Source organism: Mastigoproctus giganteus, chromosome 9 (genome assembly GCF_048544385.1).
Source record: "Mastigoproctus giganteus isolate SK-2022 chromosome 9, ASM4854438v1, whole genome shotgun sequence".
Lineage (NCBI taxonomy): Eukaryota > Metazoa > Arthropoda > Arachnida > Uropygi > Thelyphonidae > Mastigoproctus > Mastigoproctus giganteus.
In genome coordinates, this window is record NC_143583.1 from 218,645,290 (window position 1) to 218,671,984 (window position 26,695).

A 26,695-nucleotide genomic window follows, 5' to 3' on the forward strand; every position below is an offset into this window, starting at 1 on the left:
ATGCATTGCATCTCATGATGGAACCTTCGAGCATCTGTTGTAACGTCATGAAATGCATCCATCTCGTTCTCCATTGTTAATATTATGTCAAATAAATGTTTGCCACTAATTACTGTCTTGTGCCATTTCTGCTTCTTGTGCCTCTGCTACTACTTTCCCGTGACGTTTCCGGTTATGTGCGATTCCTATGCGATTAACATTCCTTTAGATGTTACCTACCTCCCTAAACGTTTGTACCAAAATTTTTGAGACACCCTGTATAACTGCTGCCTCTTCTAATGAGATTTACAAACCTCTCTATAGGGCTGCCACCACAGCAAATTAACCTGTTTCTGATTGCCAGTCTCAAAAGTTGTACCCAAGATCAAAACAGAACAAACCTTCAGAAAACGCTAAAGCCACTACATCTCAAGCTACTATCTCCAAGTTTTCAGCCAAAAGTCATCAAACACAGATGCAGATAAATGTTACTAATGCAGATAAATCAGAGTTAATCAAACAAAAGTATAAGGGTACTAGGAAAGTTTTGCAATATGATGCAACAATGAATCACAGGAAGCTGCTTGTTGCTGCATGTTGAGACATGTTCATAAGTGCATAGTACCCGCCGTGCCAAGTCGATGGGCTCAGTTATTCATTAGTAGTGAGAGTGTAAAGTGCTTGCGATGGCATCGTGGTCACGAAATGAGATAAGGACAGTTTTGCGGTATAATTTCGTGCGTGGTTTAACCATAGACCAGTGTTTAGAAGAAATGACTCTTGCACTAGATGATGATTGTCCACATCATACAACGATATTCAGGTGGTATAGAGAATTCCAAAGGGGAAATTTCACTCTGGAGGATTCTGAGAGGCCGGGAAGGCCACGAACGTCAGTTACAGAGGAAAGCGTTACTTCTGTGAGGAAAATGCTTGACGAAAACAAGCGAGTGACCTACCAACAGATAGAGGATACTTTAGGCCTAAATGCACCAGCAATTCGTTCGATTCTGCAAGATCATTTTCACGTGAAGAAACTTTGTTCTCTCTGGGTGCCGCATCAACTGACTGAAGAGCAGATGACACGACGTGTGACTTGGTGCCGGGAGATGTTAAAAAAGTTTGATAAGGTACAATCTCGGTACGTGAACAACATCGTGACAGGTGACGAGACTTGGCTGTACTATTACGATCTGCCGACCAAGGCTCAAAACAAAGTATGGGTCTTTGATGATGACGACACACCCGTAATTGTCAGAAAATCCCGATCTGTAAAGAAGAAAATGATAGCTGTATTTTTCAAATCGAGTGGAATTGTGGAACGTGTCGTTTTGGACACGCAGAAGACAGTCACAGCTAAGTGGTATACTGAACAATGCCCGCCTAAAGTCATTGGATCTATGAAGAACCTGCGGCCAAAGTCAAGAATGGACACCTGGTACCTCCATCACGAAAATGCTCCAGCTCACCGCGCCAAAGCCTGCACCGAATATTTGACCACGACAGGACTGAAACTTCTCGAGCACCCTCCCTACAGTCCAGACCTTGCTCCCTGCGACTTTGCACTGTTCCCGCATGTGAAAATGAAGCTAAAAGGGAGGCGGTTTTCGAGTGATGAGGACCTTCTACGGGCTTGGAACAACGAGTGTGCTTTACTCCCTAGTGAAACTTGGCAGAACTGGTTTAAAGATTGGTTTCGGAGGATGGAGAGGTGTATTGAATGTAGAGGAAATTACTTTGAAAAAATTAAATAAACAAAGCTGTATTGCAAAACTTTCCTAGTACCCTTTGTATAACAATTATTCCCACTAAAGTCCGTATTTTCATTTCTAGGCTTGGTCCTGTCACAATGTGGATGTCTGTTCTTTGAAGACATGGACCTAGTCAAACGATTCATGGAAAGACTGCCAAGGGAATCCAAAATCACTTCTTAAAATGCATAGAAATCAGTGTCACTGCTATCTACACATACTATGCTCTCTTCTCATCATAGAATCCCTAGATCTTGGCTGTTCAATGTTTAACTTCAGAACTGCAGGTTGTTGTTTGTTTGGTTTTTAGGAGCGTTAGCAACTACGGCCATATTGCTCCGGAATGTGCGGTGGTCATTCCCTGACCTTTCTGCATCCTCCGTATTTGGTGGTGACGGGCTTGAACCCCGGTCTAATCAAGAAGCGTGTGCTACGCACTGCAGCTCCTTCCCACCTGGCTACGGAGGCACCTCAGAACCGCAGGAGTATAGTTAGTAACCTAAATCAATTTGAGCAATCCAAGACTCACATATTTATGACATATATCTGCTCACTGAAACCTGGCTTTCCACTGATATTGATGACTAGGAGGTTATAGATGGGCAATATAATCCATAGAAAAGAGAGAGGATCTCATAGAGGTGAAGTAGCTATGTAGCTACAGAGTATGTAGCAAACCACATACTCTGTGAAATTGCATCAAATTTCACAAAGATTGAATCACTATATTGCCTTCTCCACCCTGGAAACTTAAAGGTTTTATTAGCATTAGTAGAGGCATATGATGCAAGATAGCAAGCTTATTCAGCATCAGCCAAAAAAAAAACACACACACACACACACACACACACACACACACACACACACACACACACACACACACACACACACACACACACACACACACACACACACACACACACCACTCCCATTTCACCCCTCCGTTCGTTCGAAATACCTGTCCAGTTGAGCTTTAAATTTGTTTAGGCTATCAACTTCAACAACAAGTGATGGAAGTCGGTTCCACCAACCAACCACCCGCTGGCCAAAGGTAAATTTCCGCACATCTATCCGACATCCGTCCTTCCTCAATTTGAATTTATGCCCTCTGAGGTGATTATTCTGAGCAAGATGAAGAATCCCATTGGCATTGAGCATGCTCAAACCATTCAAAGCCTTATACACCTCTATCAGACCACCTCGCCGGTGCCTAGTCTCCAGACTCTGTAATTTGCAAAACTTAAGCCTTTCGTCGTAAGAGCAACCCTTTGTTCCATTCACTAATCTTGTTGTCCTTCTCTGTACCCGTTCCAGCAGCTCTACATCCTTCTTGAAATGAGGCCTCCAGACCTGTATACAGTACTCAAGATGTGGCCTAACCATTGCCTTATACAAGGGAATAATCACCTCCTTATCCCTGCTACAAAAATTCCTGTATATCATTGAGAAGACACCATTAGCTACTCTTGCAGCTCGTCTGCACTACTCAGAGAACTTCATATCTGCCTGCACAATTACCCCCAGGTCCTTTTCATTCTCCACCACTGTCAGTGTAGTACCGCAGAGTTGATACGTTGCTCTGGGGTTACAGTTTCCCATATGTAGTACTTTACATTTGTTAATGTTAAACTTCATTTGCCACCTCTCAGCCTATCTGTTCAACCTTTCCAGATCCTGTTGCAGCAGCATAGCGTCAGTAGTGTCCTTAACAACTCTGCCAACCTTTGTATCATCTGCAAACTTGGACATTAAACTTGATATCCCATCATCAATATCATTCATAAACACCGAAAACAACAACGGACCCAACACTGAACCCTGAGGAACTCCACTAATAACATTAGTCCACGTTGAGCAGTGTCCATTGATTACCACTCTCTGTCTTCTGCCACTCAACCATCCCCTTATCCATAGCAGCAATTTGCCTCCAATGCCACACTGCTCCAATTTGTGCAGCAGTCTTCCATGTGCAACAGTATCAAAAGCCTTTCTAAGATCCAAATATATAATATCAAAGTTATTCCCTGCATCCAGTTCTTTTGTGACTATATCATAGTATCCAATCAAATTGGTCAGGCAAGACCTGCCCTTAACAAAACCATGCTGCGTCTGAGCTATAACTGAATTCTTGTCTAGATGATCCTGCAGTGCTTCTTTAACCAGTGCCTCCATTAATTTATCTGGAACAGAAGCTAAACTAACAGGTCTATAATTACTTGTGTCAGCCTTTGATCGTACTTTGTGAATTGGGGTTACATTTGCACATCTCCAGTCTATGGGTACTTCCCCTGAGTCCAAAGAAGCTCTCATAATTATGGCTAGGGGTTTGCTTACTTCCTTTACTGCCTCCTTTAATATAACTGGATAGATCCCATCCACCCCAGGTGCCTTTTTTATGTTTATCCTCAACAATCTCTCCTCCACTTTCCTCTCAGTTATTACAAAATCATCCAACTTACTGCCAATGTTTACTTTACCTACATCATTCTCCTTCCTGAATAACTCCTCATGCGTGAATGTAGATGCAAAATACTCGTTTAGATTGTTAGGCACCTGAGCAGGATCCTCAACTGTTGAACCATCAATATCCAGTGGACCAATCTGATTCATCCCTTTCCTTCTTGAGTTTAAATATGTAAAGAACTCTTTTCTGTTTTTCTTTGCATCCTTTGTCAAGGATTTTTCGTAGTCTGCCTTTGCCTGCCTAATCTCCTTTGTGACTTGGTTACAGACCAACTTATATCTATCATAGGCTTCCATGTCACCCATTAATTTGTATGTATCCCATGCATTTTTCTTCTCTGCCACATGTCTCATTAGTTCATCTGACAACCATTTAGGCCTAAACCTTGAACAATATTTCTTAGTTGGTATGTAAAGCCTGGTAGCGTCCAATATTAGTTCCTTGAACGCTTCCCATTTTGAGTTCGCTGTTGGCAACGTCATCAGTCGGTCCCACTGTACAGAATTTAAATACTGTCTCAGTCCATCATAGTCGCCTTTACGAAGACAAAAACCCTTCCCTTTACCTCTGATGGTAGTTACCTCCTTGAGTAAATCCCACTTCAACACACTGTGATCACTGCCGCCTAGTGGTTCATTTATCTGCACATTCTTAATGCATGAAGAATCACTACTGATAATCAGATCAAGAGTATTGCTCCCTCTTTTTGCCTCACGGACATGCTGATGTAGAAACCAATCATCCAATAAATCCACAAAAGCCTTGCTAGTGTGCGAGTGACCAACCCACAAATTCCAGTCAATATCTGGGAAATTAAAATCCCCCATTATAAGACTCTCTGATTTACTGGCCCACTCTATTTCCCTGTACAATATCTTATTATACTCATCAGAGTCATTAGGCCTATAGCACACTCCTACGCTCAATTTTGATTTCCCTATGCTTATGTCACACCAAACTGACTCGACACTGCCTTGTCCATCGATGTCGACTGGCTTCACTTCCTTGGACTTTATGTGTTTCTTAATTAATAGCATAACCCCTCCTCCCCTCCTGTCCTGTCTATCCTTTCTATACACATTGTATTCCCCAAATTCCAGTTCTGCGTTACTTATATCTGTGTGACACCCCGTCTCTGATATCCCAACAATATCTGCCTTTTATGTTTTGAGCAATACCTCAAATTCATCAAATTTATTTACCAAACTCCTAGCATTGGTGTACACGCAGGTATACATGCACCTGTTTCTATTCTTAGCTACCCTAATACAACCCATGTGTTTACTTGTACCGCAATGACTCCCAGCAGTCTCTGAAATATCCTGCATCTTGTTTTTCAGGCTTCTGCTCATTTCAATAGAAGCAGTGCAAGAATCACTTCCAAATCTGCCAGTGGCTACTGTTAATCTATTAGTCCTTGTATCCCCCCCATTACTTTATTTAGCACCTTCCTTAACTAACAGTGACCTTCCGTATTTAGAAAACTTGCTGGAATCTATTCTCTCACTTATTCAATCTGCTGACATAGCAATAGCTTTGGGTGATTTGAACTTTCAACTGGGCAATTTAGGATCTTCCTCTCCATTACTGCAAACGAGGGCTCTCTTTAATATACTTCACAGTTATGGTGTTGAACAAGTTGCAAATTTAAAATTAGAGAAAATGCCTACTTTGATCCTATATTATAGTCTACTTAGATAGGCTCGCAAAGACAGTCCTATATTCCACTTGGATCATTCACCAATCACTTTTGATCTCACTGTGATTTCTCATAGCTTCAAATGCTGCTCCCATTCTCCACAGTTAAATTTCAGAATGGTTGACAGGCCACCACTAAACCTAGCTCTGCAATAAGGACAAGCAGCTCTTTGATTCTGTTGATGATATCGATGTGCTCACCAATAACCTGATTGATCAACTGTGTCCACTCGGTTATATCCGACATTGTTCCTCAATCCCATCTGTGATCACTGCCATGTAGTGATTCTTTTATCGGTAGATTCTTAATGCATGAATAATTAATACTGCTGTAGTAAAAAAAAGTTGTTGTTGAATTAAAAAAAAAAAAAAAAAAAAAAAAAAAAAGACATCCAGTAAATCCACAAAAGTGAATTTACTGTAAAGTTAAAATCCCTCATTACATGACATTCTGATTTACTGGCCCTCTCAATTTATACAACGAACAATGTATAGTTGTTTGTTGTACTCATCAGAGTCATTAGACCTATAACACATTCTTAGTCTCATTTTTTTTTTCTCAGTGCTTATTGTCACACCGAACTGACTCAATATTGCATTGGTCACCCATGTCAACTGGATACACTTCCTTAGATTTCATGTGTTTCCTAACTAACATAGAGTCACTGACAATAACTAGTTCCTGTGGGACAAGTGCATTCTGCCTTGGAGATTGCCACTGTGATACCTGATGATTGTTTGTTTGTTATTTGGTTTTTAGGAGCATTAGCAACTAAGGCCATATTGCTCCGGGGATATGTGGTGGTCATTCCTTGACCTTTCTGCATTCTCCATATTTGGGGGGTCACAGGCTCGAACCCCGGTCTAATCAAGAAGAATGTGCTACGCACTGCTGCTCCTGCCCACCTGGCAACGGCACCGTTGCCTGATGATCAAGCTTGATGTGCTTGGTAATAGCTTGTCCCATTCCTGATAGTCCACAACTATCAAACAAGTAGTACATTTTAAAAGGCTGATTCAGAGGATGACCACCCTCCTCAGCTCTCACCTGAGCCACAGCACTTCCACTATCTAGTCTGGGCCGAGAAATGTCAATTGAAGTCTAACATTGACAAATGCAAACTACAGGGGTTTTCCCAGTATCTGAGTATTCATTATCCGAGTCCGAGGAGTTACGAGGATTTAAAAATTAAAGAATTAAAGGAAGTTTGACAAAATTGACCAAGCATTTGAATATTTTTTGTGAGAATGACTCTCTTCATGATCATGCAGTAAAAGTTAAGTGCGAAGTTAAAGACATAACTAAATGCTAGGAAACAATTTTATCTGAAAAAAAAAAAAAAAAAACACAAACTCTGGATTCATTCTTTATTCATAAAACTGAAAAACAGTGTAACTTTAATAAACTTTACTTAACCTTACATTGTTCAACTTATTATAATGAAAATGTCTAATAAAATAATTGTCATATTTTTCAGTTCCCTCAATCCATTTTTTACTATGTATAAGTACATAGTAAAAAATACATGTTACAAAAAATTTGGTCCCTGTTTTAAGTGGAATTTTCAGAAACCAATTATCCTTGGACAACCAGGGACCCACCTCTACTGATATGGGTAGCAGTAACCCCAGATTAACATACTAACTGAGTACTACACTCAAGGTAGTGGAGAAAGAAAAAGACCATGGGTAATTGAGCAGTTAGGTAGGAAGTTCTCTGAGCAGTGAAGATAAGCTGCCAGGACAACTCATTGAGTTCTGTCAATGATATATAGGAATTTGAGGGAAAAGGTTAGTGATCTTAGACAGTTTATATAGTTATAAACAGCTGGAACATGGTCATTGCAGATATCATTCGCAATGACTGTCTAAGATCACTGTAGTAATAACCTTTATGAAAGTAAAAACCCTACCCTTTACTTCTGATGGTAAACGATTGAGGTGTTTAATGCTTTGAATCGAATGGGGAAGCTCAATGCTAATGGGATTCTTTCTGTTGCTCATATTGCACACGAGAGGGTAAATTCAAATTGAGGAGGGATAGTTGCAGAATAGATGTGTGGAAGTTTTCCTTTAGCCTGCATGTGGTGATTGTGGGAGCAAACTTCCATCTGTTGGATTGGATTGCTTCAATAAATTCAAGGAAGGACTAAACAAACTACTGGAGGGAATACATAGGTGAAATGGGAAGTTTTTTTTTTTTTTTTTTGGCTGATGATGTATAATCATGCTTTCTTGCATCTTTTGTCACCACTAATACAAATACTAAATGCTCAGTAGCAATGCAGATGGCTTAACTGTGAACCAGGTCTAACACTTGGGACTGATAATCTTTACCATGTCTGTCTGTCAATCTATCCATCTACATCTAATTTAGATTTAATTTGTATCGGACAAATGCATAATAAAGATGGAATAAAATGCAGTGTTCTTCTTTACAATTATTGGACGAGATGGCACATAATAGGTTCAGTCCTGTTGTGATGCAGTAAAAAGATAAGTGGTAAAAATGTCAGCTCATCATCGAATACAAGCTCCAAGAATTTTGTCTCAAATGCTACTGGAATGATGTTTTGTCCGAGCTTGCGTTCTAGTTTAGGGTGAAGGTTCCGTTTTCGACAAAATGAATGCAGACATTCTTCAAGGTTGAGAACCTGAAACCATTAGCCACTGCCCCAGAGTTGACATGGTTAATGTGGTCAAATTTTCTTTCGATAAACCTCATATTGCATGACTGTGAAAAGATGCTAAAGACATCAATGAAGATGGCATTATTTATGGTTGGAGAAAGTTGTCCAGTCATTCAGAAACTGTTCAGTAATAGAATTAACTCTTACAACTGAACCTGGGAAATTCCTCCTCTAATAAAAAGGGCAAGAAGTAGTGCACCTCACCCAAACTTGGAATAAAGAGTTTAATAAAAGGGTTAGAGGACCCCTAAGAAAAAGACTATAGATATCTTTTAAAATTCCAAATCTCTAAGCAGTCATATGCTTTTGCCATATCAAAGTAAATCAACACCAGGTGTTTATTTTCTTTGAAATTAAACCACAACACGTTGGTGTTGAAAAAAAAATCAACACCAACCTTTGGAGAAAGCATCTAGATAGATGTCTCCAGTCTTATTAAATGGTTGAGTATTGGACCTTTTCTTCAGAAGCAACGTACTTTGCAAAGGAGATAATTTTTTGGAAAGGAGATTAGAAAAGGACCTGAGGGTAATTGTGCAGTCAGATATGAAGTTTTCAGAGCAGTGCAGACAGGCTGCCAAAGCAGCTCATGGGGTCTTGTCATTAATATATGGGAATTTTGCTAGCAGGGATAAGGAGATGATTATCCCCTTGTATAAGCCAAGCCAGGCCACACCTTGAGTACTGCATACAGGTGAGGCTTCATTGTAAGAAGGATGTAGAGCTACTGGAGCAAGTACAGAGAAGGACAACAAGATTGGTGAGGGGAACGAAGGATTGCTCTTACGAAGAACAACTTAAATTCTGCAAATTTCAACATCTGGAGACTAGGCACCTACGAGGTGATCTGATTGAAGAGTATAAAGCCTTGAATGGTTTGAGCATGCTCAATGCAGTTGGGACTCTTTCTCTTGTTCAGACTGTACACCTGAGGAGGCATAAATTCAAATTGAGGAAAGCCAGTTGTTGAACAGATGTGTGGAAATTTGACTTTAGCCAGAGGGTGGCTGATTGCTGTAACAAACTTCCATCTGTCGTTGTAGAAGTTGATAGCTTATATAAATTCAAGGAAGAACTGGACAAACTTTTGGAATCACTTTTTGCTTCTAAATACCACAAGCTAATTTTCTTATAAATACGACTGGAGGCTTCCACTGACCATCCTTTCCAGGGTCTTCCACAAGCAGCTTGTCAGAGCTATTATACTGTTATTTTGGTTTTTAGGAGCATTAGGAACTAAGGCCATATTGCTCTGGGGATATGCGGTGGTCATTCCCTGACCTTTCTGCATCCTCCGTATTTGGTGGTCACGGGTTCGAACCGCGGTCTAATCAAGAAGCGTATGCTACGCACTGCTGTTCCTGCCCACCTGGCTATGGAGGCACCCTTGTCAGAGCAATTGATTGCAATTTTTGGATCCTTTTCTGGCCTGGGGAAAGCATTAGCAGTGGCAAATGCTAATGCCTATATATTTATTTAAGCTATCAACTTCCACAACAACAGATGAAAGCCTGTTCCAGTAATTACTCACCACCCTGGCTAACTTCAACAAAACTATTCTGCAACGATCCTTCCTTGATTTGAATTTGTGTCCCCTTTTGTGTAGTCTGAGCAAGGGGCAGAATCCTGTCAGCACTGAGCTTGTCCAATCCATTCAAAGCCTTAAAAACCCCAATCAGATCACTTTGCAGATGTGTAGTCTCCAGTTGCTGCAATTTGCAACTTCTGGAGACTACAGCATCTACAAACCTTGCATGAAAATTTGTTGGATCTGCTTGAAAAAAAAAAAAAAAATTAAAAATGTTCACTTGACTTGACAAATCTTGTTTTTTTTTTTTAAAAGAAAACCCCAAACAGAAGAGGTATTCGAACTTATAGTACTTGGTTGGAAGTTGAAAAGATGAAAGTTTTCGATCTGCTGTCAACAATTTTGGGACTCATCATACTGAACCTTTTCCACGAGAACCTCTGTTATTATGTGGTACACATGATCAAACAAGATGCCCAAAGCGCTGGAAATGACTGAACTGTAAATAGTCGAACACACGCATGAACAGATCATGCAAACTGTCGACAACTTCTGCATGATGGACATTGTAGAATGGGTCATCTTCCAGATGCAAGCTCCCTAGTTTAAATTCTGCTGTTGTTGTTGGAGTAGGGTTTAATGGTGCAAGGGCTACTATGGCCAAATTGCGCCTGTTACTTTGGTCTAGAAGTGACTGTATACGTTATAGGAAATAGGTCTAAAAGTGACTGTAGACATTAATCGTTTTCAGGTACGTAAAAAGTTCTGAGAAATTGCTATCATCCCCAAGTATTTGGGACAGTTGTAGAGGTTTTTGTAAATTTAGCTGTGATTTGAAACATGCAATTCTAACTGAATGATAATGTGCACACTCAATTAGGATGTGCTTAACGGTAAGTAGGCAGTTACAGTGTAAGCAAAGTGGAGGATCTTTTGCTAGCAGTAAAAACAGGTGCATTAGATGTATATGGCCAATTCGTGCTCTTGCAAGCACGACCTCTTCATGCCTGTTTAGTCTGAAACTGAATCTCCACAACTGTGGATTCTGTTTTATCTCAAGAAGTTTGTTTCCAGTCTGGGTATGCCACATTTCAGTCCACATCTCAGTACATATCCGTTGTATGATTTGCTTGAAATCAGAGTGAGGAACTGAGATGGAGTCAAAACAAGCAGGGTGCTTTGCAGCTTCATCTGCATGCTCATTTCCTGGAATTCCTACGTGGCTGGGTATCCAGCAGAATTTTATAGTCAGCTTCTTTTCGTCAAGGTTACATAACAGTGATCTGATTTGTGTGAGAAGTGGATGGGAATGTAGTAGTTTATTTTGTAAGGCACTCACTGCACTTAAAGAGTCTGTATATATTATGACCTGGGTATTTAATAGGTTGTTAAGGAGATTCAAAGCCATTTTTATTGCGTACAGTTCAGCTGTAAAAACACTACATTCAATTGGTAACTGGACAGAGATAGTGGATATAGGAAGGACCACTGCAGCTCCTACGGACATTTCAGTTTTTGAGCCATCTGTATATACATGAAGGCTGTGAGCATTGGCCAATGCATGAGCATCATGTAACTGTCTAAGATTTTGATTTGAGAGGGAGTATTTTTTCCACTGAAGAAAGGAGTTATCACATAGAGGTATATATATATTGCCCATGGTGCTTGTGCTGCATCTGAGGCATGAGATATATTTCCAAAATAGATGTTCCAGCATTGCATTAGCTCCTGTAGCCGAATGCCAGCAGGTTTGTTTTCATTGGGTTTATTTTTATAGAGGTTTGCCCATTGAGGTTCAAAGAGATATGTCCAGATGGGGTGATAACGGATGCTACGTAATTTGGCTGTATAGCTGAGAAGCAATACTTTCCTCCTAAGATGTAGTGGAGGTTCATTGGCATCTATATACAGACTTTGCACTGGGAATGTCTTAAAGACTCTTAAAGCAATCCTGAGAGCACTATGTTGCGCTGAATTGAGCCAGGCCAATGCGGTCTTCTGTGCAGAATCATAAACTGGGGCTCCATAGTCTAGACAAGATCTTATCAATGTTTGATACAGGTGTAAAAGTGTGAAGCGATCAGCTCCCCATGCCATAGAAGAGATAACTTTGAGGATATTCATTTTTTTCATGCATTGAGCTCGCACTTGCATTATATGAGCCTGAAAGTTAAGTTTAGTGTCAAGTACTAGGCCCAAGAACCAGATATTTTTGCTAACAGTTATTGGTTGAGTCCTAACCTCAGCTCAGGATCTGGATGATCCTGATGAGCTGACGTTTTTTACAAAAGTGAATAGCAGTTGTTTTTGTTGCAGAGAGGCGATAGCCATTGTGGGATGCCCATGATTCTATTTTATTTACTGAGAGCTGCAATTGACGCTCGATGGAGCACATATTTTGTGAGTGGCAGGATATTGTAAGGTCATCTGCATATAGATAGGTATCGACATTAGCTGGAATATTGTCTGTAACGTTGTTTAGCCTTACCGCAAAGAGTTTTGCATTAAGAATTGATCCTTGTGGGACCCCTTCTTGAACGAATGTTCGAGATAGGGAATTACAGTAACGCACCTGAAAGGTTCTGTTTTGGAGAAAGCTCTGAATGATTAGTGGTAGCTGACCTTGAAGTCCTGTGGTATACAGATTTTGAAGTATGCCGTAGCGCCAGGTGGTATCGAAGGCTTTTTCGATATCCAGGCAGATCATGACAAGATGTTCTTTACGGATAAAAGCATTCCATATGTTGGATTCTGCCTTGATCATAAGGTCTAGACATGATCGATTTTTCCTAAAGCCGTACTGGTTCTTGTTCATTATCGAATGAGATTCTAGGTACCACACTAATCGAGCATGAATAATTTTTTAAATGTCTTACCAAGGCAACTGCTAAGAGATATTGGCCGATAGTTTCGTGGATCTGATTGATCCTTTCCAGGTTTAGGAAAGGCAAGGACTATTGAGTGCCACCAAGAAAGAGGATAGTAGCCTTCTGAGAAAATTCGGTTAAAAAGGGTTCTTTTATTTAGATGTTTCAGCATCAAATAGTTTATCCCATCAGGCCCTGGTGGACTATTAGTTGATCTATTTAAGGAGCTCTCTAGTTCAAAAAGAGTAAACGGTTCATTATATGGAAGAGATGCTCTTGTATTAAACTTCAATTTATATTTTTCTGCATTGGCTTTTATTTGTTTAAAGGTTGGTTCATATGCAGATGCGGCAGAGGTTTCAGAGAAGCATTCTGATAGGGCATTTGCGACTTCCACTGGGGAGGAGAAGTCCTTACTTTTCCAACTTATGATGGGTGTTGATTTCGGGAGGGATTTACCATTTAGTTTTTTGATTTTGTCCCAAATTTTCTTACTGTCTGTATTTTTAGTGATGGTGGAAGCAAATCGGATCCAGGAATCTTTTTTTCGCCTTTTTTCTGCACGTAACAGGCCTTAGCTTTAAAGTTTCTTGAAGTTAATCAGATTTTTAGTTATTGGGTACTTATGAAACAGATTCCAAGCTTTATTCTGTTCTTTTTTGGCACACGGCATGCATCATTCCACCAGATATTGACATGTCTGTGAGTACCACCTCTGGTTTTGGGTATAGCACAGGTTGCAGCTGTTATTATCTGTGTAGTAATGTGGTCAGTAACATCATCTATAGGCTGGCTTTTAATGATTTGGTCATCAAAGGAAGCTGCATCGGTGAACTTGTTCCAATCTGCTTTGTTAAATTTCCATTTTATGTGACTGGCTATATGTGAGGTTGCGTGTGTTTGCAGTCTGCAAATAATCGGATAATGGTCACTGTTCAGTGGGTTATTTGTAACTAACCACTGAATGACTGGGAACAGTTTTGGGGAGCATATTGATAGATCTATAGCAGTTGATGTTCCAGTGGGAAAGTGGATATGAGAGTCAGCACCAGTGTTTAACAAGGTGAGATTCTGGTTGTCAAGAACTGTTTCAATGATTTTTCCTCGTTTATCAGCCTAGGGAGAACCCCACATAGAATGATGCGCATTGAAATCTTCAAGCAGAATGAAAGGAGATGGAAGCTGTTTTATGAGATCCTCCAGTTCTTTTACTGTGAAATCTTTGTTTGGGGAAAGGTACACTGAAACTATGGTTAGCATAAAAATCAAAACAATACATACTGCTACAGCCTCTAATGTGATCTGCAGATGGATCTGTTTTGTAGGAACTTTGTTGTTGATAAGTATGGCTACGCCTCCTCGTGTTGAGTTGATATTTTTTCTATATTGCTGATAGACATTATAGTTTTTAATCGTTGGTGTAACCTGTGGGGTAAGATTGGTTTCCTGCAGGCAGAAACTTATTGGACTGTACTGTTTGATTAGATCATAGACATCGAAAATGTTGCTTCGTAGACACCTCTACAGTTCCATTGCAAAATGTTTTGCATTATTTAGATTTAGCAGTTTAGTATGGTTCTGTCTGTTTTTTGTATCCAGCCTGTTTGGATCGATTTATTTTCAACCTCTCTTTTTTTGAAAAGGTAGGGTGTCCAATGTTCATGTCATCTTCTGCATGTAAATTTAAGATAGGCTCATCCTGTGGGATATCAGCATCGGTATCCATATTTGTTGGGCATGGTTTCTCTCTTCAATGTTTGCAGCTGATGCTTTTAGTTTTACAGTTTCTCGCTGAGTATCAGGAGCAGTTGGTGGGACTGTTAGAGGAGTACTGCTAGCGCAAGTTACTTTGCGTTGTTCTGTAGGTGATTTCTGTGGGGATGATAACACCAATCGAGACCAGTCGGCTATTGAAATGGATGAGGGCATTGTGATTGCCATTTGTGTTCCTACTGATTGGTAATTCTGGGTTGCCGCAGCATAAGTAACTTTTGGCATGGTGAGCACAACTTGCTTCCTAGCTTCCTGGTAAGTAAACTTATGCTTAACTTTGTATTTTTGAATCTTTTTTCCCACCCTCCAGTGTTCGCATGCTTTTGAATATGTTGGATGTTGGCCTTTACAGTTTGGGCATTGTGGCATTTCTGCGGTGCAATCTGTTTGCGTGTAGGTTTTTGATCCGCAATTCGGGCAGACAGTGTCTCCTCGACATACCGTTTACGAATGTCCAAATTTTTGGCATTTGAAGCATCTGATTGGGTTGGGAATGTAAGGTCGCAGACGGCAATTCAGGTATCCGGCTTTGACACATGATGGTAAGGTTGGTGTGCTAAATGTCAGAATAATGCTTCTAGTGGGAACAAGTTCACCATCTTTTTTAATCATTATTCGTTTTGCCTGGACGACTTTTTGCTCTTTTAGTTCTTCAACAAGCTCATCTTCAGTGATATTCATTAGGTCCCATTCGGAGATTACTCCTTTCGAACTATTTAAAGTAGCATGAGGAGTGACCTGTATAGGTATTCCGCCAAAAGTTGATATTTTCAATAGGGCCTGAGAATGCTGGTGCTTAGCTGTTTCAACTAGCAGATCTCCAGATTGGAATCTTTTCACCATTTTCGGTGAACCAGCCACACTTTTTAAACATTTCTGAATTAGAAATGGGGAAAGTGCACTCATAGGTTTGGTTATAAGAGAATGAAGTACAAGGAATGTTGAAGTTCCTCCAGATTCTCATTCTTACGTAGTCTCTTTGATTGGGATACATCACGATCGGATTCATTCAAGTCATGAGATGAGCGTCTAGGCTCAAGAGCTGGGTAATTGTCAGTATCCACAATTGCGCCTTTTAGTCCCAGAGTTTTTCCCCCAGGTTACCGGCCCCGCCACGTGGAGGCGGGAGCGGTGCCATCAGTGACCAAGTGATAAAAGTTAGTGGTTAGTGTGTTATGTAGATTAGTTCTATATACAAAAAGAAGAAAGGTACCTTTCCTTTTTTTTGGAGAGCTAGCTTCTTTATTTAGAAGAGCAGAAAAGAAATAATATTTGAAAATAAAGACTTGAAGATTCTTAGTAATCTGCTGATTCTAGAGACAACGCTTTCTAAATCACTTTGATCAATCGGAGCCTTACATTCTGCTACTCACATCGTAACCATGGAATAGGAACGGCCACCCGCTCTCAATGTTGCAGCTATATCCTAATGAATTGAATCAAAATCATGGCTCAGACCAGAAGAGCAAACAAAAGGCTCAAACTATTGGGAGTGCTGTGGCTCAGGGGAGAACTGAGGGGGTGGTTATCCTCTGAATCACAGCCTTTTGAAATGCACTGATTGTTTGATGTTTGTGGAGCAATCAGGAATGGAACATGGTATTGCCAAGTGGAATGTCTTTGTGTGTGTGTGTGCGATGTAAGGAGGGTGAGAAAATTAGGTGCTAACTCAGTGTTGTAATTGGCCTATATGAAAACTTGAGGAACAGGGTGGATGCTCTTGAAGGTTTTAAATTGAAGGGCACATCAATGCACTTGAACTTCACACAACACAGCAGCATCCTGTAAAGCAGAATGCGCGGGTCCAAAAGGAACTAGTTGTTGTCAGTGACTCTATTGTCAGGGAAATGGGGAACATATTGTGCAAACAGGAGGGTGGAACAGGACAGGATATGCCAGGGGCAAAGGGTGATAACACTGCGGAGCAGATATCATCTTTTAAGAGCACAAAGGTGATATCATTGCATATGTTGGCATTAATGATATTAAGAGGAGGAGACTGGCGGAATTACTTGACAAGTACAGGTCAATGTTGAAAAAAAGCTATGAGTTAGGATTGAATTTAAAAGTGTCTGCAATTCTGCCCAGACACGATAGGAGGGAGTATATGGTGAGAGCCTTATAAATCAATTCAACCCTGGAGAGATTGTGCAAGGCTCAAGGGATAGAATTTTTCTCAGCCTGGTCTGTGCTTGTTAACAGGAGAGACTGCTTCTACAGGGACGTGATAAAATTAAATAGAAAGGATGCAAGAACATTAGCTGATGGTATCGAAGCAGTGTTAAGGGGAGTGGAAATCTGCTAGCTTAGGGGATTACATGGACTAACAGATTAACAGCAGCCACTGGCAGAGGTGAAAGTGATTAGCATTAGTAGAGGTATATGTGATGCAAGAAAGCAAGCTTATGCAGCATCAGCCAAAAAAAAACCCTTCAACTTCACCCCTCTGTTCATTTGAAATACCAGTCCAGCTGAGCCTTAAATTTATTTAGGCTATCAACTTCCACAACAAGGAATGGAAGTCTGTTCCACCAACCAACTACCCGCTGGCTAAAGGCATATTCCCGCACATCTATCCTACATCTGTCTTTCCTCAATTTGAATTTATGCCCTCTCAGGTGATTATTCTAAGCAAGAGGCAGTATCCCATCAGCATTGAGCATGCTCAAACCACTCAAGGCTTTGTACACCTCTACCAGATCACCTTGCCGGTGCCTAGTCTCCAGACACTGTAATTTGCAAAACTAAAGCCTTTCTTCTTAAGAGCAACCCTTCGTTCCGTTCACTAACCATGTTGTCCTTCTCTGTATTCGTTCCAGCAGCTCTACATCCTTCTTGAAATGAGGCCTCCAGACCTGTATACAGTACTCAAGGTGTGGCCTGATCATTGGCTTATACAAGGGAATAATCACCTCCTTATCCCTGCTAGAAAAATTCCTGTATATAATTGACAAGACACCATGAGCTACTCTTGCAGCCCATCTGCACTGCTCAGAGAATTTGATATCTGCCTGCACAATTACCCCTAGGTCCTTTTCATTCTCTACCACTGTCAGTGTCAGGTTAGGTGGAAGGGTTTTTCCTTTCGTAAAGGTGACTACAGTGGTCTGAGACAGTATTTAAATTCTATACGGTGGGACCAACTGATGATGCTACCAAAAGCAAAGTCAAAATGGGAAACATTCAAAGAATTAATCTTGCAAGTTACTAAGCTTTTCATATCAAACAAGAAATATTGTTCGAGGTTTAGGCCTAAATGGATGTCAGATGAACTAATTGACATGTGGCAGAGAAGAAAAATGCATGCGATATATATAAATCAACAGGTGACTCGGAAGCCTATGATAGATATAAGCTGGTCTGTATTTGTTTGTTTGTTATTTGGTTTTTAGGAGCATTAGCAACTAAGGACATATTACTCTGGGATATGCTGTGGTCATTCCCTAACCTTTCCGCATCCTCCGTATTTGGTGGTGACTTGCTCGAACCCCGGTCTAATCAAGAAGCATGTGCTATGCACTGCTGCTCCTTCCCACCTGGCTACGGAGTCGCCTGCTGGTCTGTGACCAAGTCACAAAGAAGGTTAGGCAGGCAAAGGTCGATTACGAGAAATCTTTGGCAAAGGATGCAAAGAAAAACAGCAAGGAGTTCTTTATGTATGTAAATTCTAGAAGGAAGGGATGAATCAGATTGGTCCACTTGATATCGATGGTTCAGCTGTTGATGATCCTGCTCAGGTAGCTAACAAGTTGAATGAGTATTTTTGATCTACATTCACACATGAGGAGTTATTCACGGAGGTTTTGATTTTGTTTTTTTTTTTTTTTTTTTTAGGAGCATTAGCAACTAAGGCTATATTGCTCTGGGATATGCGGTGGTCGTTCCCTGACTTTTCCGCATCCTCCGTATTCGGTGGTGGTGGGCTCGAACCCCGGTCTAATCAGGAAGTGTGTGCTACGCACTGCTGCTCCTTCCCACCTGGCAACGGAGGCACCTTCATGGAGGTGAATTAAACTCTGGCAGTGAGCTAGATAATCTTGTAATAACTGAGAGTAAAGTGGAGGAGAAATTATTGAAGATAAACGCAAGAAAGGCACTTGGGATGGATGGAATCTATCCAGTTATATTAAAGTAGGAGGCAAAAGAAGTAAGCGAACCCTTAGCCATAATTATGAGAGCTTCCCTGGACTCTGGGAGAGGTACTCATGGACTGGAGATTAGCATTAGCATTAGCATTAGTAGAGGCATTTGATGCAAGAAAGCAAGCTTATGCAGCATCAGCCAAAAAAAAAAAAAAAAAAAAAAGTAACATAAATAAATAAAAATAACCACTTCCACTTCACCCCTCTGTTCGTTTGAAATACCTGTCCAGCTGAGCCTTAAACTTATTTAGGCTATCGACTTCCACGACAAGGGATGGAAGTCTGTTCCACCCACCAACCACCCGCTGGCTAAAGGCAAATTTCCGCACATCTATCCTACATCTGTCTTTCCTCAATTTGAATTTATGCCCTCTCAGGTGATTTTTCTGAGCTAGAGGAAGAATCCCATCAGCATTGAGCATGCTCAAACCATTCAAGGCTTTGTACACCTCTATCAGATCACCCCGCTGGTGCCTAGTTTCCAGACACTGTAATTTGCAAAACTTAAGCCTTTCTTCGTAAGAGAACCCCTTTGTCCCATTCACCAATCTAGTTGCCCTTCTCTGTACTCGTTCCAGCAGCTCTACATCCTTCCTGAAATGAGGCCTCCAGGCCTGTATACAGTACTCTAGGTGTGGCCTGACCATTGCCTTATACAAGGGAATAATCACCTCCTTATCCCTGCTAGAAAAATTCCTATATAGAGAGATGTGCAAATGTTACCCCAATCCACAAAGGAGGATCAAAGGGAGACACAGGTAATTACAGATCTGTTAGTTTAACTTCTGTTCCAGGGAAATTAATGGAGGCACTGGTTAATGAAGCATTGTAGGATTATCTATACAAGACTTCAGTTTTAGCTCGAACACAACATGGGTTTGTTAAGGGGGAAGTCTTCTCTGACCAATTTGATTAGATACTATGATGTGGTCACAAAGGAACTGAATGCAAAGAATAATTTTGATATGATATATTTGGATCTTAGAAAGACTTTTGATACTGTTGGACATGGAAGACTGCTGCACAAATTGGAGCTGTGTGACATTAGAGGAAAATTGCTGCTATGGATAAAGGGATGGTTGAGTGGGAGAAGACAGAGAGTGGTAATCAATGGACACTGCTCATCGTGGACTAATGTCATTAGTGGAGTCCCTCAGGGTTGATGATGGTATAGCAAGCTTAATATCCAAGTTTGCCGATGATACAAAGGTCGGCAGGGTTGTCAATGACACTAATGAAAGTACGCAGCTGCAACAGGATCGAGAAAAGTTGAGCAGGTGGGCTGAGAGGTGGCAAATGAAGTTTAACATTGACAAATATAAAGTACTGCATATGGGAGGCAGTAACCCCAGAGTAATGTCAACTGTGTGGTACTACAATGATAGTGGTAGAGAATGAAAAGGAGCTGGGGGTAATTGTGGAGGCAGATATGAAGTTTTCTGAGCAGTGCAGACAGTCTGCAAAAGTAGCTCATGGTGTCTTGTCAAATTTACCTTTAGTCAGCATTTGGTACATTGCTGGTACAAACTTCCGTCTGTCATGGTAGAAGTTGATAGCCTAAACAGATTCAAGGCAGAGCTAGACAGACATTTGGAAGGAGTAGGTGGCTGAAATGAGAAGAGTGGTTTTTTTTTTTTTTTTTTGGCTGATGCTATATAAGCTTGCAACCCAAAACCCAGTTCCAAACATAGATTTCAAAATAGAAATCTGAAACAAAGCCAATTTAATTTAGTTACTAAAGAAGAGTGTCTTGGTCAAAGTTATCTATTTCATTCAAATAAATTAATATTTCATATGGTTCAAGTGTCTTTTATCAAACTTTCTCACTTAGTACTACCTCAATGCAATGTCCTTGTCCAGTTAATCAATGAAATTATATAGAAAAAAATAGTTTAGCATTAAACATGAGCCATTATAATAGAGAAAACAAAATAAGTAGGCTATGTTTAATATATAAAATAATATGAAAGGCATTTTAATATGAGAAAAATAAACGAAACCTTAAATTCTGCCTGCTGGGAACGAATACTTTCTGCTTCTCCAGCAACAATTTTAAAAAAATGTTCTTCATTAACAGCATCATTTAAATCTCTGGCAGTAGAACTATAATCTTCATAAAAATGTTCAATGCGTAGTAACATATTTTCTAACTTGCAGTCTCTATTTTTAGCCCTCTCTTCTAGTCGAATTAATTGACGATGAAGATTATCCAACTGCAAAAAAAAAAAAATAATAATAAAAATAAAATAAAATATATATATATATATATATAAAATGTAAAAATATATATTAAGTATTCCTAGACTCTTTGAAGGAAAAATGGCAAATAATTTTTTTTTTTCATAAATTGAACATAATTGCCATTATTTTAAAATTAAAGACTGGCAAATAATTCTATAGCATTCAGAATATTTAATTGATAGCTATACCACTTTTTATTTCATTTATATTTTACTTTACAGTTCACTCACGTCCTATTGGCTTTGTAATTCAGCTTTAATTTTCTTAATTCATCATAACTTTTAGGATATTAACATTCTTTCACCTTTTATATATCTACTATACTTCTTTTTCTACTATCCTTACCCTTCTAGTCACTGGCACTTTGTGTAATTTTCACCTCCATCTATGCATACTTCTAATACATCTATTCATACATATTTATATACAGATTACTATATATATATACAGTAAACCCCCACTATTTGTGGTATCTGTATTCGCGGTTTCGCGTATTCACGATCGGTGATTTAATATAAAATGAAACTTTAAAAAATGTGAATTTTAAAGCGCTGTGAATATTTTCCGCCATAAAAAAACATGGGCGTGACTAAAATTATCTTTCCCGGTCAAAACAGCGTTCAGTGAGTGGGGGGAGAGGGGTGACAAAAACGCGAGCGTGGATGTTTCTCTCTAATCCTTGTTCAGTATGTGTTATACGCTTGTCATGGAAGGTTTGGTCGTTTGCTTTTAATTTATATGCTTATAAATATACCGTTTTGCTGTAAAACAGACTTTTTCGAGTGTGTTAACGGAAGAAAGTGCCTTTATTGTGGACAAGTTCTGTTTTACCTGTACAAAAATATGGCTACGAATAACAAGGGAAATGTGAAAATATCAAAGAAGGTGATGACATTAACAAATAAAATTGAGTTATTAGACAAAATTTCTAATGGTGAAAGTGTCTCCTCAGTGGCAAAACATTATAAAATCAATGAGTCAATGGTACGATCAATCAAAAAATCGGAAGAAAAAATCCGCCGTAGTGTCCATGAAAATGCACTAATTGCTTCAAAAATTTGCTCTGTAACTCATGATGTTAAATTAGAAAAAAATGGAAAAAGCTTTAAATCTGTGCATAAAAGACCGAACTCAAAATGAAATTCCGTTAAGTTCACTCATCATTCGTGAAAAGGCAAAACTCCTTTATCAACACTATAGCGAAACTGGTGATGCAATGGCGTGATATGTTTTTTTGCTAGCAAAGGCGCTGGTTTGAAAGATTTGTTTGAAATTTCTAATAAATATTACATTTAATATTAAATTGTTTCTTATTTTCATTTCAATACCTTATGCTTGCATTTCACTATGTACTTCATAATAGTCTTATTATGAAGGTACATATAATACATACGTAGACAAAATTTTAGACTAGTTTTTCTTATATATTTCATACTTTGGAAAGGAACCCCTTTATTACTATGGGAGCCCTAACTCAGTATTCGCGTTTTCGGTATTTGCGACATTTCTCAGGAACGTAACCCCCGCGAATAGCAGAGGTTTACTGTATATATATATATATACAGTGGAACTTCTCTATTACGAACTTCTATTTAACGAATTTCTCTATATTACGAATTTTTTCGCAAAACATTGCACCTTGAAACGAAATTACATGTAAAATTAACACCATATAGCGAAGTGTTAGTCTCTCTATAACGAATTTTTAAAAATATACGACCTCCTACCTTCCGAAATTACGCATTAGCATCTGGAATTAATCATTCTTTTAGTGAATACTTGTGGTCATTGACGCCCGTAGGAAGGTCTTTGTTTCATTTTTGTTACAGTTATAAAACCAAATGGGTTTTCTTAAAAGTGGTCATAAACTTTACAATAAATAGGATAGATTTGTAAATTGATGTTGGCTCAGGGGAAAACGAAATTCGCTGCGGTAAGCCTTTAGCGTGCTGCGGCGGCAATACATAGAATGATGCCATAGTCGATTTTTAGTAACGAACGCCTACTGAGTGACATTCACTTCTCACCTCAACCGTACCACGTGACCTTCCTGTCAATCATTATGTGATATGTCCGTTCTCATCTAACTGGACTCCTAGTAGATGGTTTTTATGAAAAAAAATTTTTTTTTATTTAGTTCTTTTAGAACAATTTGTCATCAATCACATAGGCTATATGCTCTTGTATTTTTTTTTTTTTTTTTTTGAAAAGTAACATACAGCATACATTAACCGTAAATTTTATATATGAATGAAAGTCGTATATTTCTTCAAAGTGATTGATAGGAAAAGTCACGTGATACTGTTGAATTGGCAAGCAAATGTCATTGAGTAGGCGGTACCTGTACTAACAATTTACTATATGGCCAGCGCAGCGAAGTTTGCGGTGTATGTATCGGCAAGAGCTACAGTCCAGTGATTTTTACATTTGGGAAAAAAATGTCGAAGAGAAAATGTTTAAGTATTAATGATAAAGTAAAGATTCTTCATGATATTGACCAGGGTTTTAAGAAAAAAGATATTGCGGAGAAATATGGCATACCTGCAAGCAGCTTATCTACGATTTTAAAAAATCGAGAATCAATTTTAAATGCAATTGAAGGAGCAGCAGACAAGAAGCGAATTAAGTTGTGTATATACGAAGATGTTGATAAAGCTGTTCTAAAATGGGTGCAAATGATACATGAAAAGAATATACCAATATCGGGTCCAATAATTAAGCAACAAGCTCTGAAATTTGCACAGTCCCTGGGACATACAGAATTTAATGCGAGCACTGGGTGGCTAGATAAATTTAAGAAGCGCCACAGAATTGTGGAAAAGGTTATCTGTGGAGAAAGTGTTAATGTAAGTGAAGAAGATTGCAACAGTTGGAGGAACAATACCTTAAAGAAGATTTTGGAAAAATATGAACCTAAGGATGTTTTTAATGCTGACGAAATGGGTTTATTCTTTAAATGTTTACCGAATAGAACTCTTGCTTTTAAAGATGATAAATGTTTTGGCGGAAAACAAAGCAAAGAAAGAATCACTGTGCTAGTTGGAGCAAATATGACAGGAAGTGAAAAATTAAGACTTTTAGTAATCGGAAAATCAAAAAACCCAAGATGTTTTAGAGGCACAAAATCTTTGGAAGTTGACTACACCTTTAATAAAAAAGCATGGATGACCAGTGATATCTTTGAAGACTGGATGTTAAAACTAGACAAGCGTATAACAAAAGAAAAAAGGAAAATCGTGTTGGTAACTGACAACTGTCCAGCACATCCTGCCAGTATTTCTGCCAAACTTAAAAGTGTGAAGTTATTGTTTTTACCACCAAACGTGACGTCAAAACTCCAGCCAATGGAACAAGGCATAATTAAAAATTTTAAATTTCATTATCGAAAGAGAATAATAATGAAGATTGTCAATGCGTTATCAGAAAATAGAAACTTGGAAGTTACAATTAACCTTAGAGATTGCATCTCTGAACTGGCAAAAGTTTGGACAAACGATGTCACTGAATACACTATTCAAAATTGTTTTTCGAAAGCGGGATTTGCATTGAATGCAGAAGTCGAACATCAACTGGATGAACAAGATGAACTGCCCCTTTCACAAATGAAAAACTTTTGGAAAATATTAGAATCGTCCGGAAACATCGAAAATGAAATAACACTGGATAGTTATGTTTATGTAGATCAAGACCTGACTACAACAGAACATCCAAATGAAGATGAAATACTGCTGAACAGTGTTAGACACGACCACGATCACGAAGAAATTAACGATGACGCTGAAGACACATCAGAACAACCCGTAGAAAAGCCAACTCATGAAGAAATGATTAACGCTTTTAAAACGGTTCGTATGGGTCTACAGTTTTGTGAAAATGTTCCTGATAATGTTTTTAATGCTCTGAACAAATGTGAGGTTTTCTTTGAGAATCAGACATTTTTTAATTGTACTGTGCAAACGAAAATTACGGATTTTTTTTAATGTTTTTAATGCTCTGAACAAATGTGAGGTTTTCTTTGAGAATCAGACATTTTTTAATTGTACTGTGCAAACGAAAATTACGGATTTTTTTTAATTTGTGATACTTACTGGCGAAAATTGTGTAAGCGTAATTTAAATAAGTGTTTTTGAAATAAAATACATTAAAAATAAATGTAGATTCATTTTCATTTTCTAATTAAATAACAATTTCTAATAAAAAAGATATTCTCTGTATAACGAAATTTCTCTATAACGAATTTTTTCGCTGGATTTATAGAATTCGTTATAGGGAAGTTCGACTGTACATATATAATAAATTTTGAGTTAATCAATTTCATTTTACTTTACTTTTCAGGTCACTCTTCCTTAATTGGCTGTATAATTCAGCTCATAAATTTACTTAATTCATCACATCATATAGGATATTCACATTCTTTTTCACTCATACATTTTCTCATATTTCTGCAATCATTTTCAATTTGGCCCTGGAGAGATTGTGCAAGCTGACGAAGGTAGAATATTTTTCACCACGGTCTGTGCTTGGTAACAGGAGAGACTGCTTCTACAGGGATGGGATGCACTTAAATAGAAAGGGTGCAAGATTATTTGCTGATGCTAATGAGGCAGTGTTAGGTGGATCACAAAACTGCTAGCTTTGGGGAATTCACAGACTAAAAGATTGACAATAGCCGCCGCAGGCAGAGGCGAAATTGATTCTTGCAATGCTTCTATAGTAATGAGCAGCAGCAGGCTAGACAGCAAGTCGCTGGAGACTTCAAGAGCTGCTGGGAGTCATCGTGGAACAAGTAAATACATGGGCAGTGTTAGGATAACTAAGGGTAAAAACAGGTGATGTATACTTTCATGTAAACCAATGCTAGAAGTATAGTAAATAAATTTGAATAAATAATATCAGATGAAAAAGCAGTGCAGAATTGGAATTTGGGGAGTACAATGTACACAGAAAGGATAGACAGGATAGGAAAGAAGGAGGGGTTACGCTGTTAGATAAGAAACACACAAAGTCTAAGGAAGTGCATCCAGTTGAAATGGATGGACAGTGTGTGCAATGTTAAGTCTGTTAGGTGTGACATAAATACTGGGAAAGGGAAAATGAGAGTAAGAGTGTGTTATAGGTCTAATGACTCTGATGAGTACAATGAACAGTTGTGCAGATAAATAGAATGGATCAGTAAATTAGAATGTCTTGTATTGGGGGATTTTAACTTTCCAGATATTGACTGGAACTTGTTGATTGGTCACTCGCACACTAACAAGACTTTTGTGGATTTACTGGAGGACTGTTTTCAACAGCAACATGTTCAAGGGACAACCAGTCGAAGTAATACTCTTGATCTGATTATCAGCAGTGATTATTTGATTTAAGAATTTGCAGATAAAGGAACCAAAACGGGACAGTGACCACAGTGTACTGATGTGGCATTTATTTAAAGATGCAACTATCATCAAAGGTAAAGGGAAGGGTTTCTGCTTTTGTAAAGGTGACTACAGTGGTCTCAATTGATGATGTTACTAACATGTTCAGGGACTTAATCTTGGAGGTTACGAGGCTTTCCATACC

General features: G+C 39.0%; 1 protein-coding gene across 1 annotated transcript in view; it reads right to left on the minus strand.

Annotated features, from left to right (window-relative positions):
- shot (dystonin-like protein short stop) overlaps positions 1 to 26,695 on the minus strand; it is a 1,739,701-nt gene that overhangs the window by 669,153 nt on the left and 1,043,853 nt on the right. The window contains exon 51 of the mRNA XM_090380932.1: positions 20,893 to 21,105. Coding sequence (XP_090237058.1) covers positions 20,893 to 21,105 — 213 coding nt within the window. The remainder of the gene's footprint in view (positions 1 to 20,892; positions 21,106 to 26,695) is intronic.